Source organism: Heterocephalus glaber, unplaced genomic scaffold (genome assembly GCF_053883595.1).
Source record: "Heterocephalus glaber isolate CG9 unplaced genomic scaffold, H.glaber_assembly_v1.0 deba00000621, whole genome shotgun sequence".
NCBI classification, from domain to species: Eukaryota; Metazoa; Chordata; class Mammalia; order Rodentia; family Bathyergidae; genus Heterocephalus; species Heterocephalus glaber.
This window is the reverse complement of record NW_028258153.1, coordinates 21,559,669-21,577,997: the sequence shown is the minus strand read 5'-3', so window position 1 is coordinate 21,577,997 and position 18,329 is coordinate 21,559,669. Positions and strand designations below refer to the sequence as shown.

At 37.9% G+C, this 18,329-nt stretch overlaps 1 protein-coding gene across 47 annotated transcripts in view; it reads left to right on the top strand.

Annotated features, from left to right (window-relative positions):
• Abi2 (abl interactor 2) overlaps nucleotides 1-18,329 on the top strand; it is a 163,824-nt gene that overhangs the window by 78,497 nt on the left and 66,998 nt on the right. For 36 of the 47 annotated variants that reach the window (XM_087205853.1, XM_087205849.1, XM_087205844.1 and 33 more), the window contains 2 exons: nucleotides 1,996-2,169; nucleotides 13,574-17,999. In XM_087205853.1, the coding sequence (XP_087061979.1) occupies nucleotides 1,996-2,169; nucleotides 13,574-13,749 (350 nt within the window). In that variant the 3' untranslated portion in view covers nucleotides 13,750-17,999. Of the gene's footprint in view, nucleotides 1-1,995; nucleotides 2,170-13,573; nucleotides 18,000-18,329 lie in introns of those variants that run through there. The other 11 variants (XM_087205863.1, XM_087205862.1, XM_087205860.1 and 8 more) reach the window with 3 other exon arrangements.

Genomic DNA, 18,329 nt, shown 5'->3' with positions numbered 1-18,329 from the left:
TACTCAGCATTGTGGTCTCCAAAGTGTAGCTCTAAAGATAACTGGAAAGCCCATTTCTACAAAGAATACAATTAAAAACACCGCCTCCTAAGGTAGATTAAATGAAATAATGAAAAGTGCTAGCTGAGTAATTGGGACATTTTAAGTAAACAAAAAAGGTAGCTTTTGGTAGTCTTATTAAATTGACTCTAAGGCAGTTGCAAGACAAGTAAAAATGATCAGTGATAGCGTCTTCAAGTAATTTTGTAGTATAATTTCTCAAGGTTATTGTTCTGAAGTTTTCTTTGGGTTTTTGTACAGTTATGGTAGTCTTTTCAAATGCAAATAGGATATTTTTTAAAAACTGCATTCATTTGTAATTTTTCATAAAGTTTATATCAAAATCATGTATATAGCCAGTCTGATGGTACAACTACTCGGGAGACTGAGACAGGAGGATTCTAACTACTCAGGAGACTGAGACAGGAGGATTGCAGGTTTGAGGCTAGCCTGGGTAAGTTAGTGAGACTCTGCCTCAGAAAAACAAAAAGGGCTGGGGATATAGCCTGGTGTTTAGGGTGCTTGCCTAACATGCACAAGGACCTGAGTTCAATCCCTGGTACCCCCTTTCCTTAAAATCACATTTGTATATTTTTTATTAAAAAACTATAGGAGGGGGAGGGGGTTTAGCTCAGTGGCCCCACAAGCTCAAGGTCCTGAGTTCGATCCCCGGTAACAAAAACAAAAAGAAAAACAAAACTGTAGGAGGGCAGGATGTAGTAGCATGTGCCAGTAATCCCAACTGTTTGGACACTGAGGCAGGATTGCAAGTTTGAGGCCAGCCTGGGCAACTTAGTGAGGCCCTGCCTCAAAATTTTAAAAAACAAACAAACTGGGGATATAGTCACACATGCTTGCCTGGCAGGTGTGAGGCTGGGTTTAATCCCCAGTGTTGAGTACAGCACCCCTGCCCCCAATACAAATGATAGAACTGAGGGAAGAATACTAAAATAGGACAGAATTGGTATTAATATGGAATCAGCAATCTTTAAATTCTGTTTGATTCAGTTTATCAGCTTAGATAAAAAACAATTGCAGAGAATGTCATGGACTCATTTTGGTAAGAACAGTTCTCTTCATTAAACCTGGGCAGTGATGAAACGCAGGTTGGTTTATTTTATTGTGTTGAGGTTCACTGAAGAGTGTGCCAACCGTTTGGAAAGCTTTGTACTGTCTGAGTTTGGCTGTCATCTTTTAGATGTAGTATGCAAATGCCTGTGCTATGAGAGCAGGTCTTGATAGGAAACACTGTGGATATCTTAAATTACTCTGAGAGTACACTGGACATTTAGCCTGAAGATAATCTAAATCGTAAATTAGTTTGAATTAGTTGAAATTCTATAAACAAAACATCTTTATGGAAGTTACCCAGAATTGTGATTTTTCCTCTCCAGATTGGTAAAATGCTATTTCAAAAAAAGAAAAAAAGTAGCAGATTATTAAGATACGATAATTCTCTGGACTCATTTACATTTATGATAAATGAGATATGCTTGTAAATGTGTGAATTATTGATATTTCTGACAACTACTCCTTGAATGTGGTGTAAAGCCAAACTGTATTATACTGATTTATTTGAAAAGGTTATATGTTAGTATAGAAAGGCTCCAGAGATGGCTGGGGATTTAGCTCAGTGGTTTCTGCCTCAAAAGCACAAGGTCCTGAGTTTGATCCCCAGTACCAAAAAAAAAAAAAAAAGGCTCCAGAGGCCCAATTGATAGTAAGTATTTTGACCTAACTTTATTCAGCACCTGTCAGCCTAACTCAAAGGGGAAGGAGAGAGCCATCCCTGGAAATCTGGAACATGTCAGTGGGAAAATTTTTCTTACTAACTCTTTTTTAAAAGATGATTGTTTTCAAATTTAGGCTTATATTTCATGAATATAGAAATTAAAATAGGAAATGCTGAACTGTGCATAATATGTAGTTTTGTTGTCAGCATTGGTACCTTCTTAGTTTCAGATACACCACCTCCACCACCACCTGTAGAAGAACCGGTCTTTGATGAGTCCCCACCTCCACCCCCTCCTCCAGAGGATTATGAAGAGGAGGAAGCGGCTGTGGTCGAGTACAGTGACCCCTATGCTGAGGAGGACCCGCCCTGGGCACCGAGGTCTTACTTGGAAAAGGGTAAGTTTTAGGAGGCTCTCTGGAGGGATGTGACAATGTCTACTTAGAACTGAAATTGCTGATATTGAAAGAATCTTGTTTATTTTTTACCAATAAGTAAAGTTTTATTTGTATTTCCAGTTCAGTTTTAGTGATTTATTATACAGTATTCATGATTTTGAAAGTCATGCTAGTAAAATTTTGTAAATAGTTTTCAAATTGATGGTTACCTATTGTTCCTATTGAACAGCTGTTCACAGATGGTTTTTATAAGACAAAAATCACAAGAGAGCAGTTTTCTATTTCCTTCAGAATGTATCAGGAAGTGGATTATTTTTCTGAATTGTTACTCCTACTTCCTTGCTTTATATCAGACATTTTAGTGTAAGTGTCTCTGTAGGAAACTTGGAGAATAGGAAACAATAATGGTTTCTCGGTTTGTTTGCATAGTAGTATAGGGCCTCTCTTTCAGTGAAAAGGTTCTGTGGGTACCTTAGCTAACTGTGATGTTAGCTGACCAGTCAGCTCAGGAGAAGAATGCGTGTTATCTGGAAGGAAATTTTCTGGTAAGGAAAGCAAAGCACTAATGCATTGCATCTCAAAACCGGCTGCATATTAACAGTATCTGCAAGCTTTTATTAAGAAATAATGGACTCTACTTTGGGCTAACATAGAGCAACAGTAATGAGCTTTACTCTTTCTTCTAAATACACAAAATAATGCTTTTTAGATACTGACTCTGACCCCAGAGAGAAGGAAATCAAAAACTTCTTATATTGTGTAACTTTTATGAACACTACATGTGGTCAAGAAGGTTAAAAATCATGAACATGAGGGAGATGTCGGATATATAGTTAAAGACAGAGAGAAACTCACACAGAATTTCTGAAGATTAAAAATACACTCTCTGTCAAGGTTAGGTGGCTCATGCCTTTAATTTCAGCACTCTGGGATGCAGAGAGTCACAAGTTCTAACCCAGCCTGGGCAGCCTAGTGATTTAGCAAGTTCTGTCTCAAAAACAAAAAAGGGCTGGGCATATAGCTCAGTCCAAAGACCCTGGGTTTAATCTCTAATACTGCAAAAACAGACAAAAGCATAACAAAACAAAACAATTGCAGTAGATGCTATAGAAGAATGGGTCAGCATCACTAACAGTATGACATTAGAGACTCTCCAAGATGAGGCCCAGGGTGAGATGAAAAACCACCAAATAAAAATGTACTATATTAGCATACAGGACAAGATCAGAGAATTTTAATATATGTAATTGAGTCCCCAGGAGAGGTAAAAGGAAAGAAAAAGATGGAAGCAGTAATGGCAAAACCTATCTCCTCTCTGAATGGCCTCGCTGGGCCCTTTGACTCCAGCATGCTCACGTGGCTGCAACCTAGGTATCACTAAGGATAGGTTTGCCTCAAGGCTCTGCTGGGGTGGGTTCACTTCCTCCCTAAGCTGCTGGCTGGAAGCACCCACTGCCAGGCCTCTGCTGGTGCAGCACGGCAGCCTGCCCATCAGAATGGACATGGGGAGAGCCAGGCAGAGTGCAGGCTGCACATGCGCTTTCCATCTGACTGAACGAATAGTCTGTTGGGTTTTCTGTACTCAGTAGATTTATCCCATACACAAGGGCTAGGGCTTAGGTGAATGCATCACTACGGTGAGGCAGAAATCCTTGGGAGTTATTTTAAAAGTTGTCACAATAAGGGGCTGGGGATTTAGCTCAGTGGTTTCGCCGCCTGCTGCCCAAGCACAAGGACCTGAGTTTGATCCCCAGTACCAAAAAAAAAAAGAGTTGTCACAATAAGAACCATAAACTTATAGTACCAAAACATTCAATGGATAGCAAGTAAAAGAAACAAAATCACACCAAGGCAAATCATAATAATATTATTAAAAACTACTAATAAACAGGAAGTCTTAAAGGTAATCAGAGGAAAAATGATACATATAGAACAAAAATAAGAATGACTACATAGTTCTCATTAAAAATTAAGTCAAGGCTGGGCATGGTGGCACACGCCTGTAATCCCAGCACTTGGGAGATTGAGGCAGGAGGATTACTGCTAGTTCGAGGCCAGCCTGGGCTACATAGTGACTTCAGGTACAGGCTGAACTATAAAGTGAGACCCTGTCTCAAAAAAAATACAAAAAACCCAAACAAGCCAGTGCTGCAGATGTGGCTCCGTGGTAGAGTGTTTGCCTAGCATGTGCCAGGCCTTGGGTTCCATCCCCAGTACTGAAACAACGCCCCCTTCCCCAAGTGTTAGCCAGAGACAGTGAGCACCATTGTTAAAGAAATAAAAGAAAATACCAACCTGAAGTTCTTTACTTAGTAAAAATATTCTTTTAAAAGACCTTTACAGACCAAAAAGGGGGAAGGATTCATAACTATCATAACTATCAGTTATATGCTAAGAAATTTCAAAAGGAGCTTTTCTAGGCAAAAGAAAATACCAGATGAAACCTCAGGTCTGCAGAAAAAGCATAAAATGTGAGTAGCAAATATGTAGGTATAACAGAGACATTTTCCTCATATTTTAATCTTTTTAAAGGTAACTGAAATAATCTGTTATTTAGAGCAAATGTAAAAGTAACTTCACTAGCACAAATAATGAGAAGAGAAATGCAAGTGTATTTAAAGTTCATATACTGGGCTGGGGATTTAGCTCAGTGGTTTCGCCACCTGCTGTGCAAGCGCAAGGACCCGAGTTCGATCCCTGGTACCAAAAATAAATAAATAAATAAAGTTCATATACTATCTGTGAAGTAGTATACTCACTGAAGGTAGAGTGAAGTAAATTAAAGATAAATATAGATAGTAAACCATAGGCTAAGCAGTAAGAACATAGAAGCTAGCTGGTGCAGATTTAGCTGATATACAAGTAGGAGAGTAAAATAAAATGAGAAAAAATACTCAGTTCACAACAGGCAGGAAGAAAAACAAAAGGCAGACAAGTAGAATTTGAAAAGCAAGATGGTAGATTAAAACCCAGTGTAATGCATCAGTAATTGCATTAAATGTTAAATATAAATGTTTAAACAATTAAAGGATTGAGAAATTGGAAAAATTGAGAATTTGATTTTATCCATTGAAGAAATTGGATAAAAGAGACCCAAGTATTTTGTATTATCTGCAGGAAACCCACTTCATATGTAAGGACACTTTGGGTAAAATGAAAAAGAACATTCATCAAAAGAATTCTGGGTTGGCTTAAATCAGACATGACTTAAGCTGCCAGATTTTAGAGTTCTATAAAGTTATAGTATTTAAAACGTTATGGAGCTGGTGTAAGTAGAAACATAAATCAATGGACTTGAATCCAGAATCCAGAAATAAGTCTGCACATACTGTTTGATAAAGGTGGCAAGGTAACTGGAGGAAAGGGTAGTGTTTTTAGTGCGTGGTAATGGAACAATAGGATATCCACCTGAAAACATAGTCCTCCACCCTTACCTCACTATATACACAAAAATTAACTTGAAATGGATTTTGGACCTGAATGTAAAACCTAAGCTACCAGGTGTGGTAGTGCACACCTGTGATCCCACCACTTTGAGAAACTGAGGCAAGAGGATCTCCAGTTGAGCTGAGCCCGGACAATTAATTTAGCAGCTTAGGAAGGCCCTGACTTAAATGAAAACTGAAAAAAGGGCTGAGAATGTAGCTCAGTGTGCAGAGGCCTTGGGTTCAATCTCTAGTACCAGAACAGAACAAAACACCTATGCCATGAAACTATGCTAGAGGAAAATGTAGGAGAAAATTGTTGTGATCTTGGGTGCAGAAAAAATGTTGGTGAGCACGTAAGTAATTTGAAGCTTAAAATAAAATATTAGTAAATTGAAACTTTCTTCTTCAAAAGACACTGTTAAAAAACTGTCAAGGCAGGCCATAGAGAAAATTATTTGAAAAATTCCTAAGGAGATAATTTGTAGAAAAAAGAAAAGATTTGAACATAGTTCGCCACACAGGTAAATGAGTGACAAATATGTGGAGGAAAAGGTGCTCAACCTTATTGATCAATGGGGAAATGAAAGATGAGGCTACCTTGAACCATACTAATCCCATTACACAAGCACAGGAGTGATGACAGATAAAACATGGCTGACATGGACTGTTGAAAAAGTGATGAATCTGGAGCTCTTGCATTTGCACATTGCTGGTGACAGTGCAGAATGTTTCAGCTACTTTGGCAAACAGTTGCTTTTTTAAAAAAAAGTTAAAAAGACAGAAGTTAGACATAACCCTACCGTCTCATCTGGCAGTCCTCTCCTGTGTATTTACTTAAGAAAAATACGGTTTCACTGCCTGCTGCACCAAGCGCAAGGACCCGAGTTCGATCCCCGGTACCAAAAAATAAAAAATAAAATGAAGGCGTACATGTACACAAAGACTGGAATACAAATGTGTGTAGCTGCTGTACTCATAATAAGTAAAATCTGTAAAGATCCAAGGTACCTCCCCTGCTGACTGGACATACTAATTCTGGATCATCCATCATTCAACAGACTACTTTTCCACGATAAAAAACACAAATTATTTGTGGGCAACAATATGGATGGATCTTAGAAGTTTTATGGTAATGGAAGAAGGTCAACAGAAAGACTTAGATTCTACCTGATGAACCTGGGAGATCTGTGTTTCCCAGGCACAAGTACTTGTGCATAGGTGTGTAGGAGATTTTGGGTGACAGCCATGTTGTACATGAGGATTGTGGTAACACAGCTTCACCAGTGCTACTTGTCAGTGGTTGTGTTTTATGTTTAAATTACATCATAATAAAGCTGTTTGTAAGGGTAAAATTATTGCAGGTCCTGCGCTAGGATGTGGCCTGGGGATTGATCTGTTTTCCAGACTTCCTAGCGATTTTCGCACTGCTTTATGCAGAGTGATGGCAGTTTGTAGCTCTGAGAAAGCATCTCAGTTATTCATTCTGAGAAAAACACAGTGAGAAAATTTGCTTTTAAAAAACATACTCTTTGGTGGTTATGTAAAAATCTGGAGAGACTGTTAAGAGAAGAATGTAAGTTTTACTCTTCAACTATTTAAAGTTAAGAATATACCTGAACCATTCCCTAAGATGTTGTTTCAGCTGTTATGTTCATGTCTTTCAAAACATGAAAACCAAGTAAGTTCTTCCTTATTTAGAAAATAAACAAAAACCACTGTGATCAGCTATGGTTGCTGTTTTGTTTGTAAATAAATGCTAAAGCTGTTCCCCAAAGACTTTATTGTGCTTTCTCAGACCTTCAGCCTTGGTTTTCAGACCCCGTTGCATATTAGTGACCTAGGAGGCTTGTAGTATGTGTGCACTAATGTGCCTATTCAGTCAGTGTCCTGACTGTGGGACCCGGGCATCAGAAATCCAAAAAGGTTAAATTCAGGAGTGAAAACGAATTCATAAAAGGTTTATCGTAGTCCTTGATTTAACTGCCAGTAATTCAGGATTCATTAGAATATGTAAGGTGGCCTTCCATTTTGTAAAGTAGGAATGATAGAAGCTAATATATTTATATGGAATATTTACCCATCGATAAGGCCTTGTGCTGTGTTAATTTTATTTTTCTTTTTTCTTTTTTGGTACCAGGGATTGAACTCAGGACCTTGCACTTTTGAGGCAGGGACGGGTGGCACCACTGAGCTAAATCCCGGGCCCTGTGCTGTGTTAATTTATGTGGATTGCCTCATTTAATAGAAAGTGCTTTGAGATAGCAAATGTTACAACTATTGTCATTTGCATTACATAGTTGAGTGAGGAGTTTAGGAAAGTTAAAGTTTTATAAACTTGTGTTAAGAGTTGAACTTTGAAGCCCACATTCTTAACCATTATGCTGAGCTTCCCCTGTGGGACTTGCTAGACGCATTTGCTGTACCACTAACGCATTTGCTGTACCACTAACGTGTGTGAGATTTTCTTTTCTTTTTTTTTTTTTTTTTGAGACAAGGTCTTGCTTTGTAGTTCGGGCTGGCCTTGAACTTAGTATGTAGCCCAGGTTGGCCTTGAACTTGTGGTGATCCTTCCTCTCAGCCTCCTGAGTGCTGGAATGACAGGGGTGTGCCACTATACCTGCCTTACTTGGGTGAGAGTGTTCCTGGCAAATTTCTACTGAATTTGTCGCTGACCATTTTGTATCCTTTCCCTTGAATCTCAAGCCATCTGTTTTTGTGTGCTTCCAGCTCAATAAGAGAACTTTCAGTTAGAAGCATGACTAATATTCTTGATGACTGTCAGATAAATTTCTGCCCTCACAAGACAGTCCCTTTTCTTGTGATCTTTGCTTCTGTAAAAGTCAGCATGGGTGTTCTGTTAATGATTGTCAAAGAAAAAAAAAGTTTTAATTCTATCTGGGCATTCCTAGAAAGCTTCTCAAAGGACATGGCATTTGTGATGTGTCTTGAAGGTTGAGTAGGATGTTTTCAGGCAGAGAAGAGAGGAAGCAAGGCCTTTCAGGTGGAAGGGTTTTACTGCACCAGAGCAGAGTCCTGGGGCTTGGTGAGCACATTCACTGAGCATGGGTGAGGGGAGGGCTTGAATTCCATGCTTAAGTGTTGCGGTATTTTTCTTTTTGATAAGTAGAGGGAAATTGTGAAAGATTTTAAAATAGATTAATAAGATCCCATGTACTTAATCTCTTTCCTTCTCTCCCTTTCTCTTTCCCTTTCTTTCCCCTCCTCCTTCTCCTTTGCTTTTCCTTCTCCATTCATTCATTGATCTTTCTTTTTTGAGATACCTGAAAATGATGTAGAGTGCACTGGAAAGCAGGAAAAGTGGGAGCTGGGAAGAGCATTTTGGATACTTTTCAAATCAAGTAGCAGGGCCTCAGCTGAGGGACTGAAAACCATGTTCTCATAATAGACAGGTGCAAACGGAGGGGTTTTCCATATGGCAGTGTCATTCATTTCACTTAGCTTCTTCAGAGTTACTTGGCAAAAATCGAATCATGCTCTCTTCAAAAACCATGTTTTATGATGTGTCAGTTTATAACTCCATTAATGCTTTAAATTTTGTTAAAAGCAAAGGAATAGGAGCCATTTGACTTCCCAAAGAGTCGGGTTAGTCAGTGGAGTAATTTTCATTCTTAACACCGGCAGCATTTTTGAATGGTACCTTTGGCACCCTAAAGTATTTTGTGCTTTAAGTGTGCACCAAGGTGCTTTAGTTAAGTAGAACAGAGAGGAACTGAGAATGTTGATAACTGGTGCTTGATTGAAGGCATCATCTTGAACCCATTGGATCTAGGAAGCTGAAGGGAGTTGAAAATAAGAATCTGTAAAAGATTCACCGATGGTACTGCTTGGAAAATCTCCATGGGCTGCTAGATATATATATATATTCCAGTGTAAAGACTGCTGCATGCAGAGAAATACTTGGATTTGAGGATTTAGGAGGGCAAGTCAGCAGGATTTAGAATGTGAGAGGAGTTAACGGAAAGGCAAGATCACTCAGTTTTTCCTAGCTTGTGTAAAAACTCAGGAAGTAGTAAGAGAAATAGAAGATACTATTGTGGAAGTTGTCAAAGTAGGGAATCAAAGATAGTCATCATTTCCAAATGTTGCAGGAAGGTCAGTAAAGAAAATAACTACTGGTGGCAAGAGCCTGGCTATGGTGGTGCACTTTGCGTGCTGAGATTACAAAACAGAACAGAACAGAACAGAAAAAAACAAAATAAAACAGAACAACCCCCACAATAGGAAGAGAAGATAGATCTCAAAATTAGGCAGTTTTTCAGTGGTCACTTTTGAATTAACAGTTTTGTTAGCATGGTGGGGGGTGGGATAGGAGGAATATGTCTACATTAAAGATTATTTTCATAAAAAGAGTCTCCCCAAATAGGTTCTAACATGTCTCTTAATTCAGATTACATTGTTCAGTAGTTTAACAGACTCTTCATTGATAATGTCAGAGTTAACTTTGTTCTGCCTTAGGGCAGGTTATTTAGAAATTCCAAATGATACTAAGTGCCTTTTTTCTGACTTAGGATAAACTTTTAATTGTCCATGAAAATCTCTATTTACTTTTTTTTTTTTTTTTTTTCTGGTATTGGGATCGAACCCAGGACCTTGTGCTTGAGAGGTAGGCACGGTGCCACTGAGCTAGATTCCCAGCCCAAAAATCTCAATCCATAACATGTGGCCTAATACAAAGATTCTATTGAAATAGATAATCCTTGCAACATTTTGGGTTTTTTTGGTCCTTGCCTCCAGTTCAAGGTACTTAATTGATAGGGGGTGTGTACAGGCTTGATGGTCATTCTTTAGCTCATACCAGTCACTTCTGTGTAACATTTTCGTCTTGTACTTTCCTACACTGTCATTACTTTAGTATTGCCTCAGTATTTTTCCAGAGCACATTTAAGTTATATTACTGACTCAGCAGTTGAATAATCTAGAATATAGGTTTTAATTAGATGTATCCACAATGTTAGACTTGACATTTGGTATTGTGGAGATCTACAGAGGTGAGTTGGCAGTGGGTTCTTACCTCCTGGATGTGCAGTGTGGAGAGGTTTTGTGTTTAGATTACTGCTCCTTGTTTCAACTTAGATATTTTATGAGAGGATAATTGAGTCCTTTTAGTAATCCCAGATCACCATTGTATGGTACCATCTTTCTTTGTTTACATTTAACTCTGAAGCATACTTTATGTAAAATTATAGGATTAAAATGAAAAAGAAGAATTTAAGTTTCTCTCAGACCTTCATAAAATATTGTCAGAATGCCTTCAGTTGAAATGCCAAATTTGAACATTATTCTTTGAAATTTAGAATGTATTTTCACAGCAGAAACATTGAGATCAGCAGTGTAGGCACCATTAGTCCTTTTCTGTTTGAATCATAAGCACATGGAAACTAAATGTTTAACATTTTCTTACAAGCTTTTTTTTCACAAGTGCTTTTTAAATTCCTTATGTGATGTGATAGTGTCATAATATACATAATTGAAAAATATTTCTTAGACTTTCTGCATTACTGCCAAAACTCTTTCAAGACTAAAGTATGATATATTTTACATTTCTTTTCTTTTTTTTTTCCGGTACCAGGGATATATTTTACATTTCTTAACATCAGCATCAGTATTTTGAATATTGATATGCGTGTGTGTGTGTGTATTTAATATATACACCTATGGAATTATTTGGATAAAAGTCTTTTGCACTCAAGTCTACTTTTCTTTTGATGAATAGCTTTGTAGTGAAAAAGTAAATGAAGTAAACTACTTGTATACAGCTTTCCGTGGAGTAGAGGGAATTATCAATTTGTCTGTCTGTCTCCCTACTGCAGTACTGGGAATTGAACCCACAGGCACTTTACCGCTAAGCCACATCCTCAGCTTTTTATTTTTCTTTTCGTTTTGAGACAGGGTCTCACTAAGTTGTCAGGCTGGCTTCAAACTTATGTTACTCCTGCCTCAGCCTCCTGAGTGAGTGAGAAGTACAGGCACACACCATCACACCTGGAAAAGCACATTTTTAATTGAAAAAAAGTTAATTTCAAAAGTGATTACTAATTTTGACAACTACACCACTATAAACATTTGAGTCTTTGGAATGATCTTTTTTTTTTGGTACTGGGGATCGAAGTCGGGACCTTGTGCTTGCGAGGCAGGCTGCGGAACCACTGAGCTAAATCCCTGGCCCTGGAATGATCTTTAATGTGAATACTAATTCAATTTCATTTTACAGGATAAAATGGATGAACATAGAACTTAAAGACTTTATCCATTTTTACTGATCTTTGTTGTGGCAGCCTTTATTCTTCACAATTACTTTTCAGTAGGTTTGCATTTCTACAAGTTATCTTTTCTTTAAAAATGCTAGAAAACAGACTGTCGATGCTGAACACTATTAACTTGTACTCTCTTAGATTTGAACTTGTGTCATATAATTACATTTGTGTTGGGTGCTTGGTTATATTTTGAGAAATACAGACAACTCTTTAAAACTAGGCCTTTATTTATTTATTTATTTATTTATTTCGTACTGGGGATTGAACGCAGGACCTTGCACTTTCGAGACAGGCGGCACCACCACTGAGCTAAATCTGCGGCCCCTAGGCCTCTTTTAAAGATACCAGGGTTCCCTTAATGTATCATGATAATAGAAGATATCCACAGATTAAGGAAGTTATTTAGTTCTTACTAAAGCAGGCCAGATATACGTATTTTCTTTACCTAGAGCAAGTTGCATTATATCAAAAGTCCCTATTGTAGTTTATGTTTCTCATTTATTTGTGAAAAACAGGTTCTGAGAGAGACAGTATATGCTTCTCATAACAATTAATGGATGAGATTTTTTTTTTTTTTTTTTTTTTTTTGGTACCAGGGATCGAACTCGGGTCCTCGCGCTTACACAGCAGGCAGCGAAACCACTGAGCTAAATCCCCGGCCCAATGGATAAGATTTTTTTGAGTGAAGTTCTGAGTGAAATTAGAAAAGGTACAAGGGGTAAACAAGTTGGAACAAAAGATAACTTTTTTTTTTTTTCCAAAGTTAACTCTTCAGATTGATTTGAGTAAACTATAAAGTATCCCAAGTTAAGGCACATGTCATGTTTGGAGCCAGGGACTATCTGAGATAACGATTGAAAGGGCCCAGTTACCACTGAGCAGTGAAAAGGACAGGAGAGTTTACAGGTATCTTGTTCTCTTAGGACTTTTATACTGTTATTGTGGATCTGTTAAGTTGGTGATATAGTACAGTATGAGTTTGAAATAATATATGTCATGGACCTCCATTATTCATGCATAACCTGTGGGAATTCTGCCATCATTCTACCAGTGAACAGGCATGGACTACAGAAAGGAACATAAATTGGCTATTTCCTTAGTCTGTCTCATTTTTCGCTTGTCTCTCATGATGGATCTTGCTGCACTGTTTTATATATATATATATATATATATTTTTTTTTTTTTTTTTTTGTACCGGGGATCAAACTTGGGACCTTGTGGTTGTGAGGCAGGCAGCGGAACCACTGAGCTAAATCCCCAGCCCCACTGTTATTTTTTTTTGGTACCGGGGATCGAACTCAGGTTCTTGCGCTTGCGCAGCAGGCGGCAAAACCACTGAGCTAAATCCCCGGCCCTCCACTGTTATTTTAATGTTTAAAGATATACATATTTTTACACAATGTGGTGCTTCAGCACAAGCTCAAATGAAGAGAAATCATTTTTCATGATTCTGAGATTGTATCTGTCTTCAGTGTTCAACTTCTCTCCTTATAGACATTGAAGGGTAAGTTTGTGGTGTGGATGTTCCTCCTCCCCCATTTGCACTCACTTTAGAATCAAATTTTTGTAGAAAATGTAATTCCATTGTATAGGACTGGTTATTAGAAAAAATACATAGAAGTCGCTTTGAGTGCTTATTTGTTTCTCTTTCTAGGAATATAGTATTCTCTTTCACATCCGTTTTTTTTTTCTTCTCCCTAGTTGTGGCAATTTATGATTATACAAAAGACAAGGAAGATGAGCTGTCCTTTCAGGAAGGAGCCATTATTTATGTCATCAAGAAGAATGACGACGGTTGGTATGAGGGAGTTATGAATGGAGTGACTGGGCTCTTTCCTGGGAATTATGTTGAATCTATCATGCATTATTCTGAGTAAAGCTCAGCAGGGCTGCACTTTCCTCACAGAAACAGTCAGGTCTTCCCAGACTATTTGAAGGCCCTGGGGATTTCCCTTCAGTGAAGTAGAATGAAGGATACAAATGATAAAAACTACTTATTTTTTTGGTTTATCCTCCAGTATTAAAACAAAAACAAGAAAGCAAGCCAAGTCTGAACACATGGATCTTTCTGTCATTTGTACTATGCTGAGCTGTCTGGATTGAAATAAAGTGACCATTTCTGAGTATGTCAGAGGAATAGCAACATAACTATGTAGCTAAAGTAAATCAGATTAAGACTGATCCAGGAAAAAACCCAGGATCTTTCTCAGGAATACTGTACATCCTTGGGATTTCCCTTCCTGCAAAATCTGTGGCAGTGAGCCCTCCACATTGCCTATGCTATGGGGTTAACCTCATGGTCCAGTGGGTACCCTAGCCTCTCAATTTCTTCCACTTGTATAAAGAGGAAGGAACGGACATTTAAATACCATACTTAACTATTTTTAGAATTGTTTCAGATGGCTCTTTTTCTCTTTAACACTGTAAATTCTGCATTCTCTCAGTACTTGAGTGTGCCAGATGAGTAAATGCTGAACTCGCTTGCATCTGATCATGTATCTGTTTGTAGATATAGGATGATGAAGTGTGAATCTCCAAACATTCTGAGTGTGGTTAACAGCGGCCATGGTTTGATTTTGATGGGCTGCTGCATGAGACTGCCTTGCGCTCATGGTCATTGTACCAGCTGTGAAATGTGGTAGGCCAGCTTGTGTGCAGAGTTGGTGTGTGAAGCTAGACGTGAAGGTTCCTAAGACTCTGAGGGAGTAAAACAAGAATATGTCCCTCAGCAGGCCTGCTGAATCCTTGCCTTCAGTGCTGCTTCAAGGAGTAGTTCTTGGAGGTCAGACCAGCTGTTACTTCTTTTGCTTTTTAGAAAAACTCTAGTTTTTGTTTTGAAAGAATAGCAGTTATTTTCAAGTCTCTTGACAGTCACTGGGATTACAAGGCTGCTAATGTGCTCTCTGAATGTTAGAAATGGCCAGTGTTAGCTGCTGCTGACTCACATCTCATTGAGCTTTAGGAAAGGTAAATACTTGCCTGATTTTGCCTGAACTCTACAGTAGCTGCTCTTAGTAAGAATTTGAACCTTATATCTCAGAATAAGACTATTATGGAATAAGATTAATATGCCAAAATATCCATTTACATTGATAAAATCAAAAGAACTTTGAGAGAAACAAACAGTAAGCACCCACCTCTGTACATGACAGCTTCAACTCAGTGGAATTTGTAGGTCCAGTGGTTTTAATCATTACCTTTGTAATCAATATTAAATACTGAAAAACATCCAGGAGGTGGTAGGTGCTCAGTAGGTGAATATGGTGACAGCGGGCCAGCCCTGGGGCATGTCCAGAGCTGCCAGTGTGGCTTCTTAGTCCAACAACTTGGCCAAAATAGTGTCACCACGTAACCTCCCTGTGCTTGTGAAAGGGGAGAGGCAATAGCTGCATATGTTTCAAATGGAGGCCTTTAGCTTTATGGTAGCATAGCTAGAAGTTGCTTGGAAAAGGAATGTGTGTAGTAGTGTGTGAAGAAATGCAGACAGTATAGGCAGAAGTTCATATTCCACTTGTGGATGTTACCAAAGCATAAAACTTGATCACCATTTAACTGAGACCCACCCATAGAGTTTGCTTATCAAGACTTTTGTTTTAAACTTGTAGTTTAAAAAAAAACCAAACCATTATAAGTTAGCAGGTTTGCTTTTAAGATAATGGCCCTCAATGTTCTCTGAGCCTTTAACCCCATTTAACCCAAATCAGACTATACTTGGATAGGTTAAAATTTTCTTGTTGAAAATAATGATTTAAGTAGCTTTTGGCTGAGGAAGTGTAGTGCATTAATAGGCAGAGGGTGTTTCAGAACCCAATAACTCCAGTAGATCACTACCACCAGAGAGCAGTGACAGCGGCAGAAAGCAGAGCTGGTGGCCCCACTGGATGTGCATCTGTTGGACCCTTGCTAAATCGGAATGCATGGAAGACACTGGTGAAGATCTGATGCTGAAGACCTGCAGTAGAGGATCCATGGGTCAGCTGATTTTTTCCTATATTATTTAGTACCAATGTGTGTGATTTGGGCGGGGGGGCATATTTTAAATTTTTAATAGTTTTGAATTCTGTAGATTGTCTCGGAAGGATATTATAATTATGAGCCAGGCCTACCATAATTGGAGACTTTAATGTATGTAATATCATATAGATTGCATGCTATTAATAGTCTGTGAGGGTAGTATTTCCTGTTTCACTGTAAGTTTCTCCCATTTATCCTCTTATAAGCTAAAAGATGGTATTAGGAATTTCAGATGAATTCAGATCTTAAATGCTTCAAAGATGTATTAATACTGTAGCAAAGATGATCTGAGATTAAAATCTGCTGACCATTAAGCCACCATTTTACCAGGACAGAGGGAGTTTAATGAAAGGCTGTTCTTCCTTCTGGAAGTTTTTGACTCTGTGGCCACTTTTTTTTCCCCCTTAAAAAAAAAGTGGAGTGACTATCCCATTTTGGTATTAATATTTGAAAGTTTATGGGAATATGAATTGAAAATACACTTTCTTGTTGTGTTTGGCCATGGCCAAGGTAGTAAATTGGAAACAAAATCAGTGCCAGTGTTTCAAAAGTCTAGACCTGAGAGATTCAGCATACTGTTTGGAATAAATATGAATCTTTGAAAATGTCTCTTCAGTATTTTCCATCTTTTGGCCACTTCCTTATCTTCCTCAGAGATACCTTCTACTCCCATCTCGGGGTTGGAAAGAGATTGCTAATTTTGCTGTGTTCCTAACTCACTAGATGACATTTTCATCTCCCTTTTCCCTTCCTGGTACTGCTACTCTTTATAGCCCAGCTAGAGAAAATGTTTTATGCATCTTCAGTGATAGCTGTAATGTAGCTGTGCTCCTTAGCAGTTTTATGATGTTGATTCAAGTTTAAGATTTTTCTCTTTGGGAGGCATAAAAGCAATGGTCATTTGCCTTTATCTTTATGTTTTAGCAGGTGACCTTTCTGCATTAGGCACTGTTCTTTTACCTTGAATTACCTTTTCTCAAGGGGAAAGCATGGAATGACTTGAAGGCCACCTTTACCTCTGAAAAGGGTTAAGGGAAGAATTGGCAGGTGACTGCTATGTCTTTAGAAAGAATGGGCATCTATTCACTTTTGAACTTCCCTGGTCCCTGATTGTTAGGGTGATAATTTTCCCCACATGCCTTAGGTAAAATCATAGAACTTGAGACCTAGATGAGCTTTTAAGATTTTTGGTTTAGTCTCATTTGACTGATGAGGTTACTTTGTTTCGATGAACATTTAGTTGAAAATATCAGAGTTCCTGATTCAATGCCCAGTATTCTTTCCACTGCACCACAACTGTCTTAATTAAATGTGCTATTTTTTTCTTTAAAAATTAGTTTTACTTGATGTTTTTAAGAATATACTTGAAAAGACATGCCATAGTTTGGTAAGTAACCATCAGAGTATTCAGACTAAAGAAGTACATTGTGTAACTTTAATTAGTGCAAATAATCTTCATTTACCCCTCCTAAAACTACACTCCATATGAACTTTTCCGTAAAGGTGTAGCAAAAAAATCCATTACCATAGTTCAACATTGGTAGGAGCACAGCATAGTAAACAGCCTTATTTAAGAGAGTCTTATAAAAACAAGTTACTAAATAGAGGCATTGAGCTCATTACCTTTAAATTTATGCTGAATTGTTTTATTGAGAATCTGTATTAAATTATGAATGAAATGACAGGGCCTAGCTATGTATAAATGATCCTTGCTAAATATGTTAAGGGTTTTTGTAAACAAAAAAGAAGTTTATTTTCACATTAAAATGAAACCTCTTTTGCAACTTCAGAATTCTATGGAAAAGCAGTTTTTATCATATTTTGTGTCCATGTACCTTTTTTCTTAAGAAAGTGGTTTACAAAAAAGAATGTAAACAATTTGCAATCTGGCCAGTTATACTTTTTAGCTCCCAGAGAGGGAGAGTTGGTGATGTTGAGTAAAAACCATTCAGGAAACTTGGGGAGCAGTCTGTTGCCAGTCATGTTTGTGTGTGCCATTAAACCACCTCCACACAAGTGGGGGAACATTCACTTTTTAATTTTTTAATTGTATTTGGAATTAATTATTGCTGTGTACTAAGAACTTGACCTAAATAAAATCACACAAAGCATATTTAAATGTCTTGTGAAATTTATATAGGTAACCTCAATTTTTTTCATTTTAAGGTAGTATCTAAGTGTAAGGATTGAAGATAACCCCTGATTTTCCTGTTCCTCAAAACTAGGGAGCTGCTTTTTATTTTCAATGACTTGACTTTTCCACGTCATTACATAATGTGGAACAGGAAGTAGAAATTGTAGAGTGCCTAAGGCATTTACTTATATTTTAAAGGAGTGTTTTGGAAAGCATGAGTACAGTCTTGTCTCCAAAGATGTCTATTTTCCAGTTTTCTGTTACATATCCTATTACTGGATTCCTTCTAGGTTACTGCGGAGTCAAGAT